At 51.4% G+C, this 26521-nt stretch overlaps 1 protein-coding gene across 2 annotated transcripts; it reads left to right on the forward strand.

Annotated features, from left to right (window-relative positions):
- Window positions 1–956: 956 nt before the first annotated feature.
- LOC128568993 (uncharacterized) lies at window positions 957–25959 on the forward strand. 2 transcript variants are annotated; one of them, XR_008375255.1, is made up of 4 exons: window positions 957–1139; window positions 13752–13871; window positions 16402–16466; window positions 17759–25959. XR_008375255.1 is itself a non-coding variant. In XM_053567024.1 (4 exons), the coding sequence occupies exons 1-4, from the start codon at window positions 1070–1072 to the stop codon at window positions 20347–20349; spliced, it is 396 nt and encodes a 131-aa protein (XP_053422999.1). In that variant the 5' UTR covers window positions 957–1069; the 3' UTR covers window positions 20350–25959. The 2 variants fall into 2 exon arrangements, 1 of the variants encoding a protein (XP_053422999.1); XM_053567024.1 differs by lacking the exon at window positions 16402–16466 and having other exon boundaries at window positions 17759–17924; window positions 20310–25959.
- Window positions 25960–26521: the final 562 nt, after the last annotated feature.

Genomic DNA, 26521 nt, shown 5'->3' on the forward strand with positions numbered 1-26521 from the left:
GGAGGAGGAAGCCCATGGGGACGTGGCCAGGGGAAGGTTCTCCCAGGAGGACATCTGAGCAGGGGATAGCAGCAGGGGAAGAACAGGTCATAAGAGGCTCTGGGGAGAGGACACTTTGGGGTGGAGAGAAATGCAAGTGCAAAGGCCCCGAGGTGCAACCAAGGACTCTATAGGCAACCAAGGTGGCCAGCACAGAGAGGGAAAGAGGGAGTATGGCAGGAGATGGTCATTCTGGGGGACTACTATAGCAGGGGGGAGAAAGCACCCCAGTTGTCCTAGACTCAAGCCTCTGCCCTATGGTAGCCTCATCATGTGACTGGATCAGGCATTCCCTGCCAGCCTGGGCCTCCTTGGCACAATGATTGTGTGGCTTCCCAGGGTCCCCACTTTCCTTACCCCTGAACTCCCATCATCCACCATTCCCATTACTCCCTGGACTCCAAGAGCCAGCAATGGCATCTTCCCCATTGGGCCCCCAGAAAGTCTCAGAGCTCCCACTGCAGTCCGGGAACGCAAGGGCTGGGGCAGCGGAAGGAAATTCTCACACACACAGCTTTCTCCCAGGAGTTTGCTTGAGTTCCCAGGCTGACAACTGGCAACCCTCAGGACTCTGTCCCCCACCCTCTCCCTCCTCCTCCTCTCTCGCTCTCCCCTGCCCCCCTTCTCAGCTTAATGACTTCCACATGGGCCTCTGGTGGCTGGAGCCAAGCCTCCCAGCATTGTCTGAAATCTCCAAATTTAGAAGAAATATGAAAATTGTCAACCATTCCTTCCTTAGGGGGTAAAAGCAACATTCGGCACGAGGGCAGGTCAAGGCGCGGCTGTCACGTGGGGGGTGCCCAGGCCAATGGGGGCTCTGGGAGGACACAGCATTTGCCTCACCCCAACACTAGGCTCGTCCTTCAGCTCATATAAGGTAAAAGGCAGCCTGGGCGCTGTAGCCAGGGAGCCGCGGGCAAGGGGCTGAAGGGAGGGGGGCCTGGTGCCAGCCGTTTAAAAGTGCCCTTGTGGCAGTGAGGGGCACCAGAGGCCGCATCAATTTTGTTCAGAAGCAGTGACACCCCCAACCATGCCCCCAAACAGGCTGGCCCCCATCTCCGTGCCCCAAGGAGCCACACCTGGACCAGGCCCCCAGAAAGGTAAGCACCGGCTAAAGATCTGAGATCCGAAAGGGGGGCCTCTGCGACACTCCCCCAGGGGGTGCTGTGTCTGCGGGTCTTGTCCTTGCTCTCTTCCTAACTGGCTCTGTGCCCTTGTCCTCTCTGGTTCTCAGTTTCCCATCTGTACAAAGGCTGGACTCAGTGAGCTCTTGAGCGTCCACCCAGCCCTGCCCGGCTCTACTTCTATGCCCCTGTGGGTTTATGGCAGTCCTTGTTGTGGTGGTGAAGTGGTGGGAGAAGGGACGGAAGCAGTGGACGGAGTTAATGTCCTGCCAGTCCGAGCTTCACCACCGTGCGGAGTCTGGGCCAGTCTCCCTGGCCTCCATGCAGACAGGGCTTCTTCCTGATTATCTGGGGCTTTGATTTCACAGCTCCAGGAGCCTAGGGCTCCTGGCAAGAAAAACTGTTTTCAAATAATGGTTTCAAGAAACAAATCTGGGGGAGAAACAGATACAAGTTCAGGCTCTGGTAAGCAGGAGAGAGTCGGGAAGGCTGGGTGCAGGCTGTGCACCGGGCGGAGGGAAGTGATGCTGACTGGTGGAGTCAGGGGACCTGGGCTCTAGCCCAAGCCCTGCTCTCCATGCCTGGCTATGTGGCCTTGAGCAGGCACGCTCCCTTCTTTGGGCCACAGTTTCTCCATCTATATAAGGAGGCCACTGGACAAAACAGTCTCTATGTAGTATGTGGTTTCTGAATTTTTTGCACCTAGAATCAGCTGGAAGTTCCCCAGGAGGTCCTTGAGCCAATTCTGCCCTTTGACCATGGGCCTAGATCCCAACAAATGAAGCCCATGAGAGCTTTTAGAGGTAGCGCCTGAAGTAATGGCGAGCAGCTGAAGGGTCTGTGACTGTGGGCTGGGCCAGGGGTGTGCCCTGAGGCCTCCACCTGAGCTTGGCCCTGACAACACAGCCACTGCTGAAGAAGGGACTTATCTCTGGATTTGGTGAAATAGGAGTGCAGGATATCAGAGTGGAATAGGGACAAGAAAAATGGGAGAAGGCTTCAGGGGTGTAAAGTGGTGGGACAGGGGACCCAAAAGAAGACAGGAGACTCGTGACAGACACCATGAGGGGCAGGGCTGGGTAGAGGCAGGGCTTAGGATGGGAACAAGAAAACGTGCAGTCAGTCTCCTCTGAACACATTCTTGCCACATCCAGGCCCGGGAACAGAATGTTGTCCTCAAGAACTGGCCTGCCCAGCACCCTGACCTTTCTGCTTATGGTCACACAAAGCCTAAGACCACAGTGGTCCAGAAGGAGATGCCGAATCTGACTGTGTGGGTCCAATTTTAGCTTGTTTACTTATCCGATTAGTGACCCTGGGCAAGTCACCTGCGATCTTTAGCCTCAGCTTCCTCCTCTGTAAAATGGGTACAGTTTTGACCTCACATGGTTGTCATGAGAAATGAGGAACATACGCACCTAAGAGCAGGATAAATGAGGCTGGTGTTTCATTGCAGTTAGACCCCATACCTCTTGTGGGACAAGGCAACCTTAACTATGTTAAGGGAGAAGTGGGAATAAGACCCATCCAGGGGACACCCAGAGTTGCTAAAGAGACAACAGGCTTTGGCAAGAGGCAGGAGGAATCCAGAAGTCAGAGGTTAAGGAGTACAGAGCGATCACTTTGACGTTCCTGAAGAACTAAGTGGGGTCTTCTTTACTGCCTTTATAGGGCATTGTGTGGGCAATGTGTGCCCCAAAGTATGGTGCCTGAACCACTGCACACTGATCTGCTGACAAGGCATCCTGGGTGGAGCCTAGGAATCTGCATAACAAACTCCCTGGGAGATCTCATGTACACAGAAGTTTGGGGAATACTGAGCTGTACAGCGGACTGGGATCCGCACACATAGCCCAGGCATATGAAGCCACAGAAGGAAAGCACAGCTCTAGGTGACTCAGTGCTGGAACACAACCTGCCTCTCTGCCTAGCCAGGGGTTCAGTTGGTGGTGCAAATAAGAATAGGATTGCTATCATTTGTGGAGTGCTTATAAAATCCATGCACTTCCTATGGTCTTTACATGAATTGATGTTTAATCCCCATTGGGCAGATGAAGTACCTGAGTCACAGAGAGGTTAAGTTGCTTGCCTAGGGTCACACAGCTTGGGAATTATTAAGTCTAAACTGCCCCAGGCTGCTGTCTCCCCCCAGATATCTCCCACCTCCTACCCTGCCCCTCACCCACCTTGGAACTCTCTGGGGAGCCTCCAATGTATCTCGTGGAAGGGGACAGAATAGCCCAAGAATCAGGTACTAGGCTGAGTCACTTGCTTTACCCTTTAATCCTCCCAGGATTACTATGAGGCAGGAATTGGCATCATTCTATCCCCTCAGTTCGTAGACAAGGTAGCCACTGCAGCTAACCTGAGGTCATGCAACTAGAAAGTGGCAAAGGGATTTGAACCCAGTCTATGCAACTCCAGAATGTAGGCTCTAGCCTGCCCACCACCCCTCTCAGGGTAGTGATAAAGACACCTCTTCTACAGAAGAGACTGAGGCTGAGAGCGAGGTCGTGTCCAAGCCTGACCACAAGTCTTCTAGCCCTGCCACTGCCCCAGAGCAGATAGGAGTTTGTTTGTCACTGGTCCCTGGGAGCCACACAACAACTCTTTGGGGCAAAATCAGCCCCTTCCCAGTCTGGCCAGCTCTGGGGAATTGCTGACATATATAGCCCTAAGGAATAGAAAGTTCCAAAGCCCATGGCTGTGTGATTCCCCATGTGAGCCCAAGGGGCTCAGGGAGATGACTATGCCTGGGTGCTGCCTCCTGCTACAATCTTCCAAGTACTTCCAGTGGTCAGGGCTCAGGGCCGTGGAGTGGGGCAAAGAACCATGGCAAAAGCTATTGCAGATTGTTGTCCTTATGACCATTTTTGTCTCCAGGTACCCATAAGCCAGAGTTTCTGTGGGGCTCACCCCTAGAGGGGGTTTGCTGGTGCCTGGGCTGCACACCTGTCAACTTTACAGGAGAGGAGAGCCCCAGATCATTTTCCAAAGTGTCTGAACCAAGTCATACTCCCATCAGCAGTGTATGAGCCTTCCTCCTCCTTGACCACACTTGAAACAATCAGATTTCTTGAACCATATGTGTTACACACTTTATTTTGAATGTATCAAATTTGTATAATAAAAATGTAAGGAAGAAATGGGAATAAAAACATATGTGTTAACTGGGTGTTGTGGCGGGCGCCTGTAGCCCCAGCTACTTGGGAGGCTGAGGCAAGAGAATCGCTTAAGCCCAAGAGTTTGAGGTTGCTGTGAGCTGTGACGCCACAGCACTCTACCCAGGGCGACATAATGAGACTCTGTCTCAAAAAAAAAAAAAAAACATGTGTGTGTGTCTACAGGATGCTATGTTCCTGTCCACATGAATATCTAGAAATATGCCCTACATAGGCTGAGTTGCAGAGCACCCTAAATCACAAGCACAAAAGCTCTGGGGTGGGAGTGAGCACAGCTCATATGGCCCTCCCCAGCCCTGCAGTATGCAGTGGCCACAGTCCAATGAGAGGTCACTCAGGGGGTAAGCTGCAGGAATTTGGGGGAAGAGCCCACAGTGGCTGCTGCTAGTGGCTTGTCTAGACAGGCCCCACAGGGCTTCACCACACATTGCGAGAGCTGAGAGCTGCGGCCAGCCCCTTACCCTCTTGCAAAAGAGGCTTTGGCAGCAGCCAAACCACCAGAAACCTTTTCTCCAATTCAAAGCATGCCTTAATGCACAGCATGAATTACCCCCCTCACCCCCCCACGGGGCCCACAGAGACTAGCTTATCAGGCTCCTTTCTGTTTCGATGAAGAAAGCCAGGGGGGTCTCAGCTGTGAAAGGGATCCTTCTACCCAGGTAATGAAAGGACCAGGTGGCGCAGAGGCAGTAGGCTGGCAGTTCAAGATGCCTGGGTTTGAATCCTGGCTCTGCCTTGTAGCAATAGTGGGACCTTGGGCAACTTACTTAGGCGCTCTGTGGTTCACTCACCTCATCTGTAAAACAGGGATGGTAAGAGTAGGGTCTCATTAGGATACCGAGTTGTCTGTTTTTTTATTTATTTTTTTTCTTTTGTAGAGACAGAGTTTCACTTTACCCCCCTCCGTAGAGTGCCATGACATCACGGGACTCACAGCAACTTCCAACTCCTGGGTTTAGGCGATTCCCTTGCCTCAGCCTCCCAAGTAGCTGGGACTACAGGCACCTGCCACAGCGCCCGGCTATTTTTTTGTTGCAGTTTGCCAGGGCTGGGTGTGAACCTGCCACCCTCCATATATGGGGCCGGCGCCCTACTCACTGAGCCACAGGCACGGCCCTTAGCAGCTATTTTTTATTGAGTAGTTACTAAGTGTCAGTCTCTGCTTTAAGGGCTCCATGAGTTCTTTTTTTCTCTGCTTTAAGGGCTCCATGAGTTTTTTTTTTTTTTTTGCAGTTTTTGGCCAGGGCTGGGTTTGAACCCAGCACCTCTGGCACATGAAGCCAGTGCCCCACCCCACTGAGCCACAGGCACCACCCTGGCTCCATGAGTTCTAACTCATTAACTCACTCAATGAGTTAAAAGTCCCAGCTACTCGGGAGGCTGAGGCAAGAGAATCGCATAAGCCCAAGAGCTGGAGGTTGCTGTGAGCCGTGTGACGCCACGGCACTCTACCCGAGGGCGGTACAGTGATACTCTGTCTCTACGAAAAAAAAAAAAAAAGCTGCTAAAATATGGTTACTAAAGAAAACTTCTGTGGCGGGGTGGGGGGTGGACAAGATTCTCGGCTGAGCTCCAACTTTTCTTTGGACCTTGGGGGATAAATTGCATTCTTCCTTCAAAGGTAACACTTGGAGCTGGTTGTGGTAATAAGTGCCTATAATCCTAGCTGACGCTGCGTAGGAGGCTCACTTGAGCCCAGGAGTTCAAGGCTGGGTCCTGGAGTTTGAGGCTGCAGTGGAGCTATAATCGCATCAGCCTGGGTGACAGAGACCCCATCTCAAAATAAATAAATAAAAACTTGCCATAAATCGAGTCCTCCCATGTGCCTGGCCCTTTGCCCAGCACTCGGAGGTAAGTACCACTATCCTTCTAGGCACTGTAGAGGCTCAGAGAGGTTTAGCCATTTGCCTAAGAGGCCAAGCTGAGACTCAGATCCAAGTCTGGCTTTCTCTAGAATCACGCGCTTAACTGCTGAACTCTAAAAACAGCCCAAAAGGCCTGTGAACCAAATCTAGTTCTAGTCCTGCCTTGTATAGTAGGGCCCTTGGCATTTGGGAAAGGGGCTACTGGAAGTCTGAACCCCCGTTTAAATGAGCAATTGCTATGGTAAAGGAAGAAACAGACTTCTACCCCTTTCTCTGGGGCAAAAGTGTAGACTCTGCGATCCTTCTCACCAAGAAGGATCCCTAAGGGTGGACTGAGTGCCCCTTGCCCTACACAGCCCACCTTAGATTTGAGGAAGGGGCAGTCAGCTAAGCCCTGGAGGAAGCAATTCTACCCCAACTCCTCCCCAAGATCCCCCTGCTAGCCACAATCCTAGAGCCCCTCCTTAAAGACCCGTCCTCTGACCCAAGCCATGCTTTGGAAGAGAGAGAAAAGTTCCAAACTGCTAATCTGCCACTAGCTTCCTACCACATTCTCTCTCCCTCATCCTTCTCCTCCAGGAAGATAGGTTGGGGAGAAGTGTCCAGAGGGAGGCTGCCTGCAGGCCTGGGGATGGCATCCGCAGGGGCCTTGACTCCACCCCTGGCTAAGCTATGGGGCTCAGGGGCTGCTGGTCAGCCCACCTAGATGGAGCCTCCCAGCCCTCAGGCGAGTGACCCAACAACCCCCCGGAGTCTGAGGGAATCCAGTGAGATGAGCTGAACAAGATGGGGGGAAGAGACAGGCCAGCAGGCTCCAGTAAGTGCCCCTGCTCCTCTGGGCCCTTCAGGCTGTGACGTTCCATAGTTTAGGATAAAGGGAGACAGTTCATCCTATGTGTGACAGTGGACACCTGGACTCTCAGAGAGGAAACACCTGTGGAGCAGGGGACACACTCAGGACAGAGAGAGAGGAAGAAGGCATTCCGGGCAGAGAGCTCTGCGAGCAAAGGTAGATGGAGGCAGGACTACAAATGCACCGTCAGGAACAGCAGAGAAGCTCACATGGCTGGAACAGAGAGTCTACAAGCTCAGTGAGGCTCGAGGCTGGCAAAGCAGGGAAGGCCTGGTGGCTTGGCTTCGGCAACAAGAAACCAAAGCCTCGGAAGCTGGGAAAAGTCCTCCATGGTATGTCCATCCTTAGGAGGGAGTTCCTATCTTTAGCCTATTTGTCCCCTTCCCCCAGACACCATCAGGCCAAGAGCCCCTATGTAGGGGAGAGACTGGGAGTCTAGACATTAGGCAGCTCTCGGATGTCAGGCACAGGGAAGGGAGACCTGGCGTGCCATTAGGAGGGAGAGGGAGTTCAGTCTCCATCTTCACTCAAGATGGGGAACATGGACTTGTTCTTTGCAGCCCCACAGCACAGAGCATGAAGCCCCAGAGAGGCAGATGGCAGAGGATATTGGGCAAGAATGTCGCAAATAATCTGTTCAAAGAGGGATTAGGTGATTGGAAAGTACAGATGGTCCTGGACTTAGGATTTTGACTTTACAATGGTATAAAGGCTATATACATTCAGGACATTCCTCGGCTTGTGATTGGGCTACAGTGGGGTTATGAGAGGGTTACACGGTTTTATCCGGATAAACCCTTTGTAAATAGAAAATATATATTTTCAACTTATGGTGGGTTCATTCAGAAGTAGATATTTTCAACTTAATGATGGTTTTGTCCAGAAATAACACCATCATAAGTCAAGGAACATATGTGGTGAGCTCCTGGTCCCCAGAAGTATGCAAGCTTAACAGGGACACTATAGAGAGGAGTCAAATATCAGAGGAGGCTGGGCATCCCGGCCTTCCCCACCACCAGTCTGTGAAGGTCCAACAGAAAGGAGGTATGCACCAGGACACTAAGGTAGCTGATGGCCCAGCAGAGGGAGACAGAAGTATAGCAATCAGGGAAGAAGGCAGGTCAAGGGACACAAGGCTTTCAGGAACTGGTGTTCTGCTTGGGCATTTGCCACCTACACCTTTGGAACTCACATTGTAAAGGCAGCAGGGCTTGCCTAGCCTGACTTTACTGTTGAGGGTTCCCATAGGCTCAGATGGTGCTAGTGGGGGGACGTCACATGCTGGCTCTAGCTGCCTTGGGACAAGCATGAACTAAGCCTCCCTGCTGCCTGGGTGTCAGATTTTCAGCCAGATAGGACTCTGCCCTGACTTCACACAGGGGCCTCTTGGGACCCCCTACCTCTCACTTCCTCTCACTCTACAGCTCCTTCTGCCTTCCCAAGGAAGGCCAGGTGTGATCAGAGAGACTTGGAGCCTGGCTATGAGACAAGGTGCCCCAGGGAACATTCAGCCTGTGGGCTTCTGCCCAGCAGGAAGGAGACAAAGGGGCCAGGGTCCACAGGAGCCTTGTTCACATCCTCCAGAGAGTCTGCATGGAAATTCCAGGAGGGTCACGAGGAAGCTTCTAATTTAGAACCACATTACCTTATTTTTTTCCTTCTGTTTTCTTCTGTTCCATCCTTTCTCCCAGCAGTGGGCAGGGGTGTCAGATAAGGCTGGAAAAAGAAAGCAAGCATCCTCTTGGGCTGAGTCACAGAAAGAGTGTGCAGAGGCTGAGGGTGCAGGGCAGACTGGGAGGGGGCACCATACAGGACCTGGAGTGGGGGAGAGACAGCCATGTGGGAAATAGCCAGGTCTGTGAAGGTCCCAGGGCAGGGTCCGTGAACACTGACCAGGCCAACCAGGCAGACCTAGGCACTCAAAACCACAACTGCCTGGGCTCAGGGTCAAGCTGGAATCCGAGAGTCAGCCCAGGATTTCCTAGATTCAGACAGAAGCATCTGGGGATGCGGGGAGGGGGCGGGGAGTTTCAGGGCCTTGGGCAATCAGTGCCCACCTTCCTCTTACTACAGATCTGCAGAATTTTACTACATCTGTCTTATTCACCCTGGAGACTTTGGTAGGTAAACTCCTAAATTCCAAGCATCATAGTCCTTTTAGAGCTGCAAGGACCTTAAATAGCATTGAGGCCTATCTCCTCGTGTTACAGATGCAGAAACAGAGGCCCAGTGACAGGGAGAGACGTGCCCACAATCACACTGCCAGAGCGGCCACATCGCTTGCTTCTTTCCTGCCTTCTAGCCAAAGATGGAGACTATAGTATGCCCTTTACAGCAAGGGCAGGGGACAGAGAAGAGGCAAAGACCCAGCCATATGTAACTGTGTCTAAGAGGTAGCTAGGACATATAGCCTATCTTGAATTTTGGCTGCTGTGCACAGGAAGTCCCTTGACATGGTCCAAGATGGTCCCCAAAGCTATCAGCCCCTGTATATAGGAGGCCTCCTGCAAAGAAAAGCCCTCAAGGCTGGGAAGGGAAGCCCTGGCTCTGCCAGGGAAAAAAGGTCATTTTTCATATGACCTTGCACATGATGCCTTCTCTAGCTTCATTGTGTCCAGTGAGGGGCTAGACCCAACCAGCTGGACAGCAGGTGTTCCATGCATGATCTGCCACCAGTCTTCTGCAGGGCATCTCCCTCCCTCGGTTTTGGTCCACCTCAGATTTTACCTATCCAGCTCCGGGCAAAAAGTGAGCCTGGCAAAGGAGGAAAGCAGCAGCTCACAGGTCCCCTCCACTTGGTAGCAGCATCTTCTTTGCCTGCACTTCACTTCCTAGCTTTGAAATTCTCAGAGAGACAAGAAGCTGGGAAGGCCCTAAAGATCAACCCAGTGAGGAAAACTGAAATTAGAGCAGGTCAGCCAGTTACTTAAGGTCACACACCAAACTGGGAGTGGGCTGCGGGCCTCCTGTCTCCCAAGCCAGGGCTGGCCATGCTGCCCTCCTGAACAACAGGCACATGGGTACCCTTCTGTGGTCCAGGCGTCATTTTAGCTTAATGGTTTAAACCCCAACTGAGGAGCCTGTAGTCTCTTCCCCTGTCCAGGACTCAGTTTCTTCTTCCATAAAACAGAGAGATGGGTGAGTCAGAGGTCTCTAGGAGCCCTTCTGCCCTAACACCAGGGACCCACCAGGACCCTGGGGCTCTCCTGTGTAGCCCCATGGACAATCATCTCAGCACTTTCTTCCCAAGGGGTGGGGCTACCTGGGCCAGGAAATCCCACCAGGTCACTGCTGCCGTGGACCCTGTTCCACCCCAGACCCCGGCCCTGGGCTTCATCCAGAATGACAGGCTCCAGCTCAGCTCCCTCTCTGAGGATCTGAATTTTTTCTTACCATAAAAGGGCAAGCGTGCCTCTCTTGGTCCCTGCTGCCAGCCCCGCTGGGGGAAAGGCTGAGCTATTTTTAGAAAACTCAAGGGTTTGCTCCTGAACTCAAGCTGGAGCTGCTCTGTGTCTGCACCCTGGAAGCCCCTCCCCATCCTTCTTTATCCTGTTCTCCAATAGCTCTCCTCCTTCCCTGTGCTTCCTCTCTGTCTTACTCCAACCCTCCCTCCATCAATCCCTCTTCCCTGTTTCCCTCTCCTCCCACCTCACATCTCTTGTCTCTCTTCCTTCCCCCTCACTTCCTGCTTCTCCCAAAATCTTTTCAGAGTCAGCTTCCCTCCCCTCTCTCCTCCCTCAGATCTCCTTTCTGGTGGTTGGAGAAAGTAACACATCTGCACCCTCCCCACCCCTTCTTAAACTATTTACAACATAAATTCCAAACATCCGCCATCTGGTTCTAGGAAGGGCCAAAAGATATTTGGAGAAGGAAGTCATGATTATTCCATCTTCAAAGCCAAAGGAACTTAAAGGTTCTCTTCGTTCCCACCTTCCTCTGGGGGCCCCTTTGTTACTATTTGGCCCTCTGAGAGCAGAAGAGGTCAGGACATTTGCTGGAATCCAACTGGGACTCTGACCAGCTGCATCACTCTGAGTTTGTAGCTTCTCTCTACATCTCAGTTTCCTCATCTGAACAATGTAGGGTGCTTCTGGCACTGATGTTCTGAGACTTCAAGTCCTGGTGCAGAAAATCCACCCGGGCCTGGACACTGTGGCTTGCTCTGGACTGAGCAATGAGGAGTGGGGTGGGACAGGGCAGAAGGAGGCCAAGGGAGAGCCCCATCCTCACCCCTTGCACAAATTCCTCTCTTACCCAATAGAGATCCATGCAGGCCATTCACCTACTCATACTTTCACCTGGAGATGGGATGGGGTCCATCCTAAGAGGATCCTGGGCACCACAGAGGCCAGTCCTGTCCCCACTGATGATGCAAATGAGGGTCCTTGAGGCCCAGAGAGGGGAGAGCACTAGGGCTCTTGTTTACAGTCATATAGCATATCAAAAAGAGCCCTTATGCCTAGCCTAACCAGAAAGCATTGCCCTGTTCCAGCAAAGTCCCTGGAATCCCGGAGGTCCCTGCTCTTTACAAAGCAGACAGGATCTAAGGGAGAACCAATTCCATATGGTATATGTGGCTTTTTAACAAAGACAGCACAAAAGGGAGAAATACCATGGGAAGAGGCAGAACAACCTCCAAAACGAGAAGCCTGGTGACACATGGCCCTTGCCAAGGCCCAGGGTCTCCACCTTTACTCTTCACGACCCCTCTCCTTGAGGACTAATACACCTGCTACCAGATACCAATTCAGGTTATCACTCCATAAAAATGAGGAGATGAATAGCCTAGTCTTACAGGGGGGCTGAAAAAATGCATGTCAGGATGCCTGAAGCCAATCCTGACCCTGATGCTCACTAGCCATGTGACCTTGGGGGCTGCTATGACCTCTGTAAAAGGGGGATAAGAATGGTTCCTAAGTCAAAAGTGACTGAGGACCAGTGTGAGATAAGGCACGTAGCCAGCGTGAGGTGCATCAGCACCAAGGACACGTCAGCTATTGTTACGACTACTACATGTCCCAGTGGGCCTGGTATGCAGTAAGTGGCCAGGTGGAAGCTCTTACCACCGACCCCTTCCCAGTCCCTGCTCTTACTGGAAGGCTGGTGTTAGAGGGAGTTCTAGGGACCCTGGTCTGCCCCCTGCTCGCAGGCCCAAGGAGAGGCTTGAGCTTCCAGGCCAGGCAGACCTGCAGCCCCTTTTCCTTCCCTCTCTTCCCTTTTCCCTTCATTGCCCTGGTTTCAGCTTCAAACTTCATTCCCAGGGTTACTCAGAAGTCCCCAGAGCAACCTTCCCTGGGGAGGAAGTGGAGAGCGTGAGAGGCTGGTGAACTCAGCTGGGGTGTCATGGGAGGGCACCCTAAGGACAGAGGCCCAGGGAAACCATGCAACAGAGGGGACATGGAAAGGGCACATGGTGGCCCCCACAGCCAGCCTCCACATCTTCTCTGGATGTTTCTTAGTCCCTTTGTCCTTGTCCTTTTGGCTCTGCTCTTCCCACCACAGCTGGGCCTCACTGTGGGTCCAGCGGAAGCTAATAATGGAATTTGCAGCCATTTACTATGGGCTAACTATGTGTCCATAACTGTGCTTGCACTTGACATCTGCCTCATTTGACCCACAAATAAGCCTGTGAGGTTGGAAACAGGCTCAGAAGGTGAAAGTACTGGCTGTATATCAGGCAGCTAGTAAGTGCTAAAGGCGAGATTCAGTTGCAGGTCCGCATGACTCCAGGGCCTGTGTCTTCGCTTCTTTCCAAAATGTGGCAGAAACTCTAGAGCCCTGGAACCCCAGGGCAACAAAGGCTGTCACTAGTGCCCACCTGTGAGTAGGCTGAGGACGGGGGTGGGGGGTGGGGGGGGCGGCGTAGGAGGATGGGTTTGTGAGTTTGCTTGAAGCCCTGGCCTCAGCCCTCTGGCTCACAAATGTGGCCCATTCCCAGCCCCTTGTGTTTCTTGGAAATGAGCCAGGCCAGAGAGGGCACAGGGGCTTTTGCAATAACCATGATGATGTGAGCTTTGTATCATGGTCGTCCAGCTGCTGCTGCCCAGGCTCAGAAAGCAGCCAGACTGAGCATGAAGAGCCTGGCTTCAAGTCTGCCTCTGATGCTACCTACTGGCTAGCGGATGACCAGAGCAAATGGCATATCTCCCTTGAATTTCAATAAGGGGAAAAACTCTTCCTACTTCTGGCAGTGTCAGTGACAGTTCCTGGAGTTCTGAGAGGGAGCTGAAAGCCTTGAGTAGCTGGAAGAGGTCACAGGCAGTCCTCTTGGTTTTGGTCACCATGTCAGCCCAGGTTTTGATCTAACCCTAAATGCCTCCTGTCTTGTGTGTGAGGTGGGGAGCATTGGTCAGAGGGAAATTTCCTTCCTGACCAGTTCTTCTGCTGATGGGGCCTGGGTATGCTGGGAAGCCAAGGGGCCTTCCTCCTTGTGTTTCTCAGAAGATCCTCTTTGAAAGCCAGGCAGGTAGGGGTAATGGCTGCCAAAGGTCCAATGGGAAGGCTCTTTGAGGCCTGGGAGATCTTGGTAGGTTCAGTCTGAGGTGTCTGATTATTTAGAAACAGTGTCCAGCTGTGGCCTACACCCATCTTCAATCCTTGGCAGCCAGGTCAGGACCCTTAAAGGCCAGGGCTGTGGCTGCAGGGTACCCCACATCCTCCTGACAGGTGGGATCTTTGTTCCTTTCAGGCAATGGCACTGGCTGGCAGGAGCCTTCCCTACCACCTGATGTCAGAAAGCAAGAACCCAGTGAGGGAGCCTCCTGGGGACAGAGAAGAGCGAGCGACATGCGGCCCTGGAAACAGAACTGTGAGCACTTCCCTCCCCTGCACCCATACCATTCTCCACCCCCATCCTACCTTCAGACAGCCCCTGAGGTAACCTGGGTCCCTTAGCATAAACTCCCCACCCCAGCTCTCAGAAGGACCAAGAAACCAAGCCTTGGAAATATAAGAACCAGAACAGGCCTTGGTCGAAGGAAGGCCCCTGCAGGGGTACAGGCACTTCAGGGCTGTGAGGTCTGGATCACAGGTGAAAAGCTGTGCAACCAAAGGAGGGAAAAGCAACTGGGAGCCAAGAACCCAGCCCACTCCCTACACAGCATCAATGCAACACCTGCGTGACCTTCGATGGGCCACCCAACCTCTCAAATCATAGGGCTTTTGGAGGGTTGGTGAAGTTGGGCCTGTCTTAATGCACAGCACTTGGCATACAGTGAAGCTCAAGATAAAAGGGGCAGTTTTTACCATTCATCACATTGTCCATTTACCTGCCAATTTTTTTTTTTTAAGAGTCTCACTTTGTCACCCTCGATAGAGTGCGTGGCGTCATAGCTCACAGCAACCTCAAACTCTTGTGCTCAAATAATCCTCTTGTCTCAGCCTCCCAAGTATCTGGGACTATAGGTGCCCACCACAAGGCCTGGATCTTTTTAGAAATGGGGGGTCTCACTCTTCCTCAGGCTGGTCTTGAACTTGTGAGTTCAAGTGATCCCCCTGCCTTGGCCTCCCAGAGTAGTAGGATTACAGACCAGAGTGCTAGGATTACAGGCACAGACCCACTGCACCCGGCCACCTGCTCACTTTTTTTTTTTTGCGGTTTTTGGCAAGGGCTGGGTTTGAACCCGCCACCTCCAGCATATGGGACTGGCACCCTACTCCGTTGAACCACAGGTGCCACCCGACCTGCTGACTTTTAAAAGGCAATTTTGCCGGGGCGTGGTGGCTTGCACCTATAATCCTAGCACTCTGGGAGGCCAAGGCAGGTGGTTTGCCTGAGCTCAGGAGTTCAAGACTAGCCTGAGCCATAGGAAGACCTCGTCTCTAAAAACAATAGCCAGGTGTTGTGGCAGGTGCCTGTAGTCCCAGCTACTGGAGAGACCGAGGCAAGAGAAATCGCTTGAAGCTTGGCCCCTATAGCTCAGCAGCTAGGGCACCAGCCACATATACTGGAGCTGGTGGATTTGAATCCAGGTCAGGCCTGCCAAACAACTATGACAAATACAAACAAAAGAAATAATAATATTATTAGGAATTAAGCCCGAGAGTTTGAGGTTGCCGTGAGCAACCTCAATATTATTAGACCCCCCTGTGGGGGGCCTTCCTTTGACCAATAGCCAGGCATTGTGTTGGGCGCCTATAGTCCTAACTACTTGGGAGGCTGAGGCAAGATGCTTAAGCTCAAGAGTTTGAGGTTGCTGGGCGGTGCCTGTGGCTCAGTGGGTAGGGTGCCAGCCCCATATACCAAGGGTGGCAGGTTCGAACCCAGCCCCGGCCAAACTGCAACAAAGAAATGGCCAGGCATTGTGGCGGGCACCTGTAATCCCAGCTGCTCGGGAGGCTGAGGCAAGAGAATCACCTAAGCCCAGGAACTGGAGGTTGCTATGAGCTGTGACGCCACAGCACTCTACCAAGGGCGATAAAGTGAGACTCTGTCCCTACAAAAAAAAAAAAGTTTGAGGTTGCTGTGAGCTGTGACGTCATAGCACTCTACTAAGGGCGACAAAATGAGACTCCATCTCAAAAATAAATAGATAAATAAATAAATAGCACTTTCATGCTCACAGTGCATCAGGCAGGGTGAAGTATCGTCTCCATAAGACACATAGGGACACTAAGGCCCAGGGAGGTAAAGAAACTCACTGGAAATTGCATAGCCAGTTGCAGAGGGGAATTCTGGCACCGGGTCTTATGTGGATGGAAAAAGCAGAGGAAGATCTAGAGGTGAGCAGAGGGGAAGAGAGACAGAGGCAGGGCCTCCAGGAAGGAGCTGACATTCAGGGATGTCGAACAAGGCCCAGGCCTGTCTTACATAACAAGGTCCACCTGTCCACCTCTGCATGCCCCACTCATGTGTGCAAACGTGCGCCGCAGCACAGCACACACCCGGTCCTCGCTCACTAGCAAATAGGCCACGGAGACTGAGTCTAAACAAATTGGATTAGGAGGGCTGCAGGCGCCTCCTCCCCACGACCGTCCAGCTCCGACACTAAGCAGGCCTGCAGAGCTGCCAGCTGTGGTCTCTCGGCCACGCTGACAGTCACTCCTTGGCCCTCTCACCCGACTCATGGGCCCCAGGAAGGGATCTGGGGTCTGAGAGGATGCCACAATGATGGATGGAGTAAGGGAGGTTCAGAAGTAGCTCAAGAGCACACAGGATGTTAGTGCTTGTGCAAGGCATATTTCTGTGCTATTCCCAGCAACTCCCACCTCCCCTTGCACCCTCCCCTCCTGCAGCCTCTAGATGGCCATTGCTGCCGGGCTGGGACTTGGGCCCAGACTGAGGCTTCAACCACAGCCCAGAGCCCAGCTCCCATGCAGACTCACCCTTCATCTCTCAGGCCCACAGCTGAACTGACCCAGGAGTGCTCAACTCAGGAGACATTGGCCTGCGGAGGAGACGCAGGTGGGCACTTTGGAAGGAAGAAGGAACTTGGAAACAGAAAGACAGTGCCATTTTATTTTATTTATGTATTTATTTATTTATTGAGAGAATCTCACTTTGTTGCCTCGGTAGAGTGCCATGGCATCTCAGCTCACAGCAACCTCAAATTCTCGGGCTTAAGCAATTCTCTTGCCTCAGCCTCCCAAGTAGCTGGGACTACAGACACCCGCCACAACGCCCGGCTATTTTTTTGTTGCAGGTGTCATAGTTGTTTAGCTGGCCCAGGCTGGGTTCAAAGCTGCCAGCCTCAGTGCATTTGGCCAGTGCCGTAACCACTGTGCTACAGGTGCCAAGTCGACAATGCCATTTTAAAGATGGCATTCAGTGCTTTCCCATCCATAGTTTTGTGTCATCCTCAGAATATACCTGGGATTTAGAGAATTGTGCCCAGGTTACAGTTGTGGCTACTGAGGCTTGTTTGGTGATGTTGCATCGCTTCCTGAGCCCTGACTCTGCCAGGCCCTGTGTGATGTTCTGGGGACCCCCGAGGTGAATGATTTATAGCTCCCACCCCCAGGGCTTAATTTAACTGTCTCCTTTGGCCTGGGTCACTGCCCCTACCTTCCAGGGCAGCAGCTCCAGCAGAATCCCTTAAGGCTCATGGAAATGACTGAATATTACCAAGAGGAGCTTTAGCAGTCAGCCCAGCTAGAACACAGACCCTGACGCCAGCCAGCCTGAGTTCACTCCTGCTTTGCTTGCTCCCTTTTCACAGGAGAGAGGTGATCAGATTACTTAGCCTCCTCAAGCCTGTTTTCCCTTCTGCAAAATGGGGATACAAGAGTTCATAGGGCTAACTCTGAGGATTAATTACCCTCCTTTGACAGAGAAAGAAACAGGCCCAGAGAGGGAAAGGCTTGGCCAGAGTCACACTGTGAGTGAGGAACTAAGTCAGGACTGGGTGGACCCACCTCTCTGGGTATACCTTTTCCCCTCTCAGTCTCTCATCTCAATGCAAACCCTCCCCTTGAAGCCCAGGGGCTAGGACAAGGGGACCAGGTATGGGTGGTTACCAGCACATGTCCTGGGTCCTGCCCTCTACCATGACTCTGCCCTGGTCTCTGCAGCAGCAGGGTTCTAGGTGACCAGCAGTGGCCCCCAGCCCTCTGAGTGGTGGGGGAGGGTGGGAGAGCACAGCGCAGGGCCAGCTCCCAGCCCAGGGCAGCCAGGCCATATAAGGAAGGAGCCCAGGGAGTCCTCCTGGCTCAGGCCTGGCGAGAAAACCCAGACACTGTTTATTTTCTCCTTCCCAGCCTCCCCTTCACCCACACGTCCCCAGAGCTTCCCGACAGAAGACAGAGGTTCCCCCCCCCGCCTAGCGACATTTCCTGAAGACATAGGGAGCGCAGAAGCGGAAAGATCTCTCCACCCGGGAGCAGCCCCCACGCTGCCAATGGCCACCCCCGAGCCAGCCGCCAGGTAAGATTCAACCACCACCTGGCTTAACAGGTGCAGAGAGGAGAAAGCCTGGTGAGAAGTAGAGCCCGGGACTCCAGAGTAGCCTCCCCTTCATCTCCTGACCAGAGAGCCCGAGTGTGAAGGGCCTCTTGTGAGGTGAGTGGAGCCAACAATGGCTCAGGAAGGCCGTCTTTGAAAGGAGATGGCGGTTGGGATGAGTGGTGTCTGCATGCCCTGCAGTATGTGCCACTCAGAGGAAGAGTTTCTGGACCCAGAAGCCCGGGAGGAGTGCCCCCTGCACACTGCCTCCTCCTCCAGGAAGCCTTCTCGGCTGTCTGTGGGGCTGGAACCCCTTTGTCCTCTAAGCTCTAGGCTGTCCTTTCTCGGCCTCCCAGGCCCACCCACCCTGCCAGGGACATTTTCCTTCTGCCTCACCCTGACTGTGCTCCTCTCGGGCAAGGACTTCAGATTCAGTCCCTTCTCCCCTCAGCATGTAGAAGAGAGACCGAGCTCACTGAATGAACAGACGGAATGATCAGACCTTGTCCCAAAACCAAAGGTCTGGTAAAGTGGTCAGGAGACATCTAGCACAGAGGTTAAAAATGAGGGTCCTGGATTCTTGAGTTAGGAATCCCAGCTCAGTTCCAAGCTCTGTGCCCTTGGAAAATTCCCTTCTCATGGAGCCTCAGGGGTGCCCAAGGACACTTAAACATACCACTTAAACACTTAAACATACCATAAGTCACTATTCTTCTTGCAGTCATCATCACTATGATTATTCTAGAGGAACAGAACTGGATGGCCTATCACTAGGGGGTGGACCAGACTCACAGACCACAGAGGGGAAGGAGGCACATACCTTCCCTGGTCAAAGGCTGCATCTTGGCCCTGTCTCTGCATCAGTTTCTCCTGGAGAAGCATGGGACTGCCTTCCATCTAGTTCCTGTCCTAAATCCGGGAGAAATGCTATCTTTGCTGTAATATTCATTTTTATTTTTTTTGCACTTTCTGGCCGGGGCTGGGTTTGAACCCACCACCTCTGGCATATGGGGCCGGCACCCTACTCCTTTGAGCCACAGGTGCCACCCCTGCTGCAATATTCTTAACCCATGGCATGTGGTGAAAATGGCCCTGAACTCCCGTGATTTGAGCCCTGGCTCTGTGACCCTTGGAACAGTCCCCTCCCCTTCCTGGTTCTCCATGTAGAAATGACAACATTCTCCTGCCTAGCTCCCTAGCAGTCCTGAAGTTTAACAGAAATTGTTTCCCAAACTCAATCATTCAGATACTTCATTTTTATTTTTGCCATATCTGCATATAATCATATTTTTAAATATAAGATGAATCCTTTTTTAATACTTAAATAGAAAAAGCTACTCTGGGCTTGTCACCCATAACACAGAGGTTAGGGCGTCGGCCACATACACCTGAGCCGGCGGGTTCGAATCCATCCTGGGCCCACAAACCAACAGTGATGGCTGCAACCAAAAAATGGCCGGGCACTGTGGCGGGCACCCGTAGTCCCAGCTACTTGGGAGGCAGAGGCAGGAGAATCGCTTGAGCCCAGGATTTGGAGGTTGCTATGATCTGTGATGCCACAGCACTCTACCCGGGGTGACAGCTTGAGGCTCTGTCTCAAAAAAAATAAAAATAAATAAATAAAATAAAAAATAAAACATAATTAGGAGATAAAGGTAACAGTAATTACACTAACAATGAAACAACACAGTTATACTTTACCCTGACACTGTGGCTTGCAAGGAGGGCCTGGGCAGTAAGCAGGAGTTAGAAAGGCTCAGGGACAGGATAGCACCAAGTGGAGGCTTTCTTCCCCTGGTAAACAGAAAGACCAAAAGCAATTGAGAGAACAACCTGAGTCACTGTGCTCCCAAGTGAGTTCATTCACCCCACAGCCAAAGACAGTTTAGGCGAAAGGGCTTTGGAAACCGTCTCCCACCAAGTGAAGGCAGCAGACACTCCATCAGCCCAGTTCCCACAGCACCACCTTTCCAGGCTACTCTCCCTGGCTTCCTACTGAAACCGCCTGCGGAGCAGGCTGGGTATGCTCCTTCCCAGGGCCCACTGGAGCCCTGGGAAAGTGGAGCAGGCAGACTATCTGTGATTCCCAAGTGAGGCCCAATGTTGGAATCACTCCCTAGCCAAAGGCAGTTTGAAAAGAGACCTGCAAGAGAATTCCAAATAGGAGGAAGGTAGCTCTTTAGCTAGGGATACGTCAGGAACGGGCTGTCCCCCTTTGGCAAAACTTAACCTCCCCCAAGTGACAGACCAGAGGAAAACACTCTTTCTACTCTTCCAAGATTGGTTTCAAATTTCTGCTAGAGGTGTAGGAAGCAGTTTTTTCTTTTTTCTTTTAAGGAAGCATGTGTTTTTTCTGCTCTCTCCCAGCGCTGAGGAAAAGCTGCCTGCCCACTTCAGACACTCCTGAAAATATACATCATCTGGCATTGATACCACCACAGTGACTATTAAGCAAAGTAGAAGGTCCTCTGAGGTCTTCTGAGATTGGCGAGGGCAGGAAGAGTGGGGGAGGGAGGGAGGCTTTGCTTGGTCACCTGCAAGTTCCCATCCAAGCCCAGCCCAGAGAAGAAAATGAATGATCTACATGGTCATTCATTCGGCCACCAAATGGCATTTGCTGGGGTCCATCATCATCTACAAAACCACATCAGCAAGAGCCAGCATCCCCCAAATCAACCAGGCATGGGCACTATCCTCAGAGACCCAGAGATGTAGCCAGGTCAGACCCACACAGAAATAATTCTGATACTAGAAATAATGAGACCAAAGAAACATGATCCAGCCATTTGAACAATGCTTATTTGTCCTGTATGCTACCTGGTCCTGATGTCAGTGGTCAGTGTGGGCGACAGGCCATATGGTCCATGAGTAAAGGTGTCATAAATGACAATTACATCACAAATGTGATAAGGGATTAGAAGGAGGGCACAGGATGAGTGAGAATGAGAAGGAGAGGGCCCTGATATCTACAGAAATCAGGGAGGGCCTCTTAGACCAGTCACCTGAACAGAGGGGTAGATGAGACTAAGTTCATGAAGAGGAGAAGGGTGGGAGAGCAGGGGACAGAGAAGAACCAGGGAGTGACAGAGCTCCTGGGAGCCTGGGATGGGCAGACTCGGGCTCCCTGGAGTAATGGAAGGACATCTATGGCCAGAGCCCACAAGGAAGAAGACCAGGTGGCCTTGGTCTGCATACTTTAGCCTTCTGGGGGAGCGTCAGAACTTAGCCTGAGGACAATGGGGGCCTTTTTGAGAATTTACAGTGGGGAAAGATATGATCACATTTGCATTTTCAAAAATCATTCTGCGAGTGGGCGGTGTCCGTAGCTCAGTGGGTAGGGTGCTGGCCACATATACCAAGGCTGGTGGGTTTGAACCCAGCTAAAACAATGACAACTGCAACAACGACAACAACAAAATGCTCACCTGCAAGTTCCCACCCAAGCCAAGCCCAAAGAAGAAAATGAATGATCGACATGGTCATTCAATTGGTGCCACGTTGTAGTGGGCCCCTGTAGTCCTAGCCACTTGGGAGGCTGAGGCAAAAGAATCACTTAAGCCCAAGAGTTTGAGGTTACTGTGAGCTGTGACACCATGGCACTCTACCCAGGGCCAGAGCTGGAGACTCTGTCTCAAAAAAAAAAAAAAAAAATCTCTCTGAGAGGACAGGTGGGAAGACGAGGGGAGTGAAGAAGGGAGACAGGGCTGGACGTGGTGGCTCACGCCTATAATCCTAGCACTCTGGGAGGCTGAGGCAGGAGGGTCCCTTAAGCTCAGGACTTTAAGACCAGCCTGAGCAAGAGTGAGACCCCATCTCTACTAAAATAAAAGAATTAGCCAGGCATTGTGGCAGGTGCCCGTAGTCCCAGCTATTTAGGAAGCTTGAGGCATGAGGTTCACTTGAGCCCAAGAGTCTGAGGTTGCTGTGACTTACAATGATGCCATGGCACTCCAACCCCAAGTTGACAAAGTGAGACTCTATTAAAAAAAAAAAAAGAAGAAGAAGAAGAAGGAAGATAGGAAGTCTAAAATATCAAGGACCATGAATGGAGCTACTTGGCTGGGATGCACCAAGCATAAAGCATAAACCATCCAACAAATTGGATGATCCCATTCATTGAAATGTGCAGATTAGGCAGCTCTATAGAGACAGAAGGTGATCTGCCCAGGGCTAGGGGTTGGCTAAGAATAAGGGGCTTCTTTCGAGAGGTTAATTAATTAATTTTAATACTCTAAAATTAATTTTGGCAACAGTTGTGCAACTTTATGAATGTATTAAAAATCACCTGGTTGTTAACATGAAATGGGTAGATCCTATCTAAATAAAGCTGTTAAAAAAGAAAAAGAAAGGGGTGGCGGCCCCATGTACTGGAGGTAATGGGTTCAAACCCGGCCCCGGGCAAAAAAAACTGTAAGAAAGAAGGTTGAGGTCTGATCCCAGAAGGCTCCAATGGCAGGCAACACACAGGAAACAAAGCTGGGGGTGGTCACCACAGTCTCGGGATGAGCTGGAGGGGCAGGGCCCAGGTTCCCTCTAATGTCCGTCTCCTGCCAGGCTGGAGCTCACCACTAGTCGCCAGAGTGGAGCAGCACAGCGCCCTGTCTCCCAGCCTGAGGTGCAGTGCTGCATCTCTGGTCAGTTGGGAGTCTGAGATGAAGCACTGTAGCTCGGGAAGGGAGAAGTTGTTCTGCAGCCATCAGCCTGAAAGTGGTAAGTCGGGGGTGGGCAGAGGGTACCAAGAAACTGGAGGTCAGTCACTTGTGGTGCTGGGGAAATTCCTAGCCTCAAGTTCTACCCAACTTACTCAAGTAAGTTCTTGACTTACTTCAAGATTCTGGGCATGTTCTGGCTCTTCTGTGCATTCCAGTGTGTCCATCCTTAACATGAGGTCTCTTTCTGAGCTCCCAGAAGACACTGCTACTCAGTTATGACCTTCATGCTTAAAGTGTTCAGATGCAGCTTCAGACCCTTCTCAACAATGACCCTGGACAGCCACTATTAGTGATTCAGAGCTGAAAATCATGCATCATTTGTGGTTTGGACAATTCCTAAAAACCTTTTAGCCCTAAAGACAAAAGTCCTAGACTTTGAGTCAGCGTCTTGACTCTCTATGCTCCTACCCTTGGCTCTGGGTTATTGCCTAAACCAGTTCAGGCTCTCACAAATGTCTGACTTCTCCTGAAGGCTTCGGACAAACAATGAACAGCAGAGGAGAGCACTAGGCTAAGCACAATTTCATTTAACCTCGCAACAAGTTTGGGAAGTGGGCAATCTTGAAGGCCCATTTTATAGATGAGAAACACCGAGGCTCAGAAAAAGTTTGTCCAACATCACACAATGATTGTGCTAAATTGGGCTGGTAATAATCTGCCTGAGGATCCATGTTCTTACCCCCTTTTCGTGTGATTGTGAAACCTGGGACAGAGAGGATTTATTAAGAAGACTTATTAAGGCTCAGCATCCATAGCACAGTGGTTACAGAGCCAGCCACATACACCGAGGCTGCCGGGTACGAACCCAGCCCAGGCCAGCTAAACAACAAAGACAACTGCAACAAAAAATAGCTAGGTGTGTGGTGGGTGCCTATAGTTCCCAGCTACTTGGGAGGCTGAGGCAAGAGAATCACTTGAGCCCAGGAGTTGGAGTTTGCTGTGAGCTGTGATGCTACAGCACTCTACCCAGGGTAACAGCTTGAGACTCTGTCTCAAAACAAACAAACAAATAGAGAGAGACTTATTAAGTTCTCTTTAATAAATCCTGCTCTGGTCTTGTCTTTGCATCTCAGGTTAACTTTTATTTCTCTCTCTCTCTTTTTTTTTTTTTTACATCCACAGTGTGCCACATTAGGTTACTTTTAGCAAAGACAGACCCAAACACTTACCATTAATCCTATGGGCTTTCTTCCTTCTATCCTCCTCCCCTGCTGCCAAATCTCTCCAGTAGGCACTATACTATTCTATTTTATAATTAAGGAAAGCCAAGCCTCAGAGGTTACATGACTTGCTAGAGTCTATGAGGGAGGAAGTTGCCAAGCAGAGACAAGGAACTGGATGGTTGGTTTAAATTCACCCCTCTGGCTAGAGACTCAGGAGTACACCACTGACAGCAGTTGGCAATCCTAGGGGGCTTATGGTCCTGGGGGGGGAGCACCAGCTGGTTTCTGGTCAACAATGCCATCAAAGTCTGGCCTTTGACTACAAAGAAGGGAATTTCCAGGACACTTGAAATTTCAGGAGCAATGAGCCACATCCTGTGATCCGTGGCACCCCATGCTGGCTGCCACAGATGGGGCTGGATGCAGAAGAAAACTCCAGCTGGTTCTCAGGGCCATGGCAGGCCTTGGTGCTGAAGGCCACTGTCTCCCACCTTGTCCTCACGGTCCAGTTTTCCCAGGAATCCCTTAGATGCTAAGATGGGGATTCCTGGAAATACTGTTCTTGAGGTCAGGGTTTAACAGCCGGATTCACCTCCTTCCTACGCGGAGCTGCCCGCCATGGCCCACAGCTGGAGCAACAGATGGGGCCAGTGAGAAGGCCTGGAGGTAAGAAGGCTTGTGAAACAGGTTCTCGACCTTTATGTTGCTTTTCTTCCCATTGTGTCCATTTCGTAACAGCCCTGTGAGGCTGGATGTGGGAACTTCAGCACTGCTGCACTCTTGGGAAATCTTCCCCAAAGCCACTCAGCTGAGCAGTTTGTCTAACCAGAACACCTCAAGGCGCGTGTTTCTCCATCACCACCCCCCTCCGCAGCCTTGCAAGAAGGGGCACAATATCACATCCACGTTATTGATGAACTATTAAACGCACACGAATTTATTTTAGAAGTGCGTTAAATCCGTTACGTAAACTACAAACCATAAGTCTTAATTTGATTTGGAACGAAATCAGAGAAAAACGGAAATTTTTCATCAGAGATAAAGACAAAAAGCTCAGAGCGCCCTCTTGTGGTGCCTCTGGCGGCACCAGGACTGCCTGGCTCCACCTACAGCGATAAATTCTCATCTTCCTGACGACGTCGTCTTACGCGCACACCCTGAGGCTCTCTTTGTTATTCCGCAGCACTTTGAGCCAGTGAGTGCGTAAGCCCTCTTCCTCATCATATCCATCATTTCTCTACTTTTACGTCCACGTCCTTATTTCATCTTAAGCTCCCCCCTTAGGTCAATGAGGTTAGCAAGGCTCAGAGACCAGCCCAAGGTCACTCAGATAGCAAAAGGCAGAGCTAGGATTAATTTCAAGTTCAGTGACATATGGCAATTTTTTTCACCAAAAGAAAAGGCTACAAAAATTAAAAAATGAAAAAAGCCAGCCTCTCTGACTACATATAGGAAATGCTACCTGACTGAACGACAAAAGGCCTAAGTGTTACAGGTACAAAACTAGAACTTTCCCCCAAACTCTTGCTACTACTATTCATGGAAATGGTAGAGATGCTATTAAGTGTCATGGCCCTGGAACCCTCATTTTGGGGTCTGACCCCTACACTCTCAGGTACCAGGCAGTTCCCACAAATGTCCCAGCTTGTCATCCTCACAGGCCACATTAAAGACATCTATGAAGTGAGAAATCCCGCCCCGCCCCCATCTGCAGAGACTGGAGCTGGCCTGACCATGGAAAAATCAGATTTGCTAATAATATTAATAACACTACTCGCCCCACTCACTGTCTGCACTTGGTCAGCCACTGACCTCCACACCTTCACAAGCATTGCCCCATTCAGCAACCCAGTGAAGTGGGTTCTACTCTTTACTCCATTACACAGATGAAGCCCAGGCTGAGAGAGGCTGAGGCTTACCTAAGGTCACACAGCTAAAAAGTGGTGAGGCTGGAACTAAATCACGTGTGTGTTCATGTTTTGGGCCATCATGTTGCAACTTCAACCTCCCATTTGGCCTAGACTGGCTGGTGGGGCTGTATTCTGATGGGTTTCCCTGGGGAAGAGGAAAACACAAGCCTTTAGTGAGACCCAAGGGTTCTCTCCCATGCTCTGTGACTATAATAAAGTGCTGGACTCTTGGCTTCTTTTGTCCTGTTTCTTTCTGGGAACGTGGGGTGAGGGAGAAGACGGGAGAGAACCTCATTGCCCTAGCTGAGCAAAGCCCGAGTGCTTCAGTGTTACCAGGCACTTCCAGAGGCCACATAGATGGCAGCAAGGACCCATGGCCAGACAGTCAGAAGCCCTGGAAGCTGCCATCTGGGGACACTCCCTTTCTGTGGAGGCTTGGGAGAGGGAGAGTGAGCCTTGTGGCTCTATAGGGGTTAAGGAGCACTGGGGTCTGGCCACATGGCATGTTGGTCTCAAAAGTGTGATGGCCCAGGTCAGATAGGAAAGAGAGAGTCAGAATTCCAAGGCCAGGTCACACTTCACACAGGTGTTTGGATTCACAGTGAGCTCTAAACATTAGCCAGAGTCTACAACACCAGGCTTTTCCTGTCAGCATCATGGTAACACGTGAGGACCCTTTTAACATAAGTACCCTGGGCATGATCATCCGAACTCTGCCACATTTTGAGGAAAATACTCACCCCCTGAAAAATTGCCCCTCACAAGATGATTCCCAGATGCAAAGGGCTTCCTGG

Source organism: Nycticebus coucang, chromosome 17 (genome assembly GCF_027406575.1).
Source record: "Nycticebus coucang isolate mNycCou1 chromosome 17, mNycCou1.pri, whole genome shotgun sequence".
Taxonomy (NCBI): Eukaryota; Metazoa; Chordata; class Mammalia; order Primates; family Lorisidae; genus Nycticebus; species Nycticebus coucang.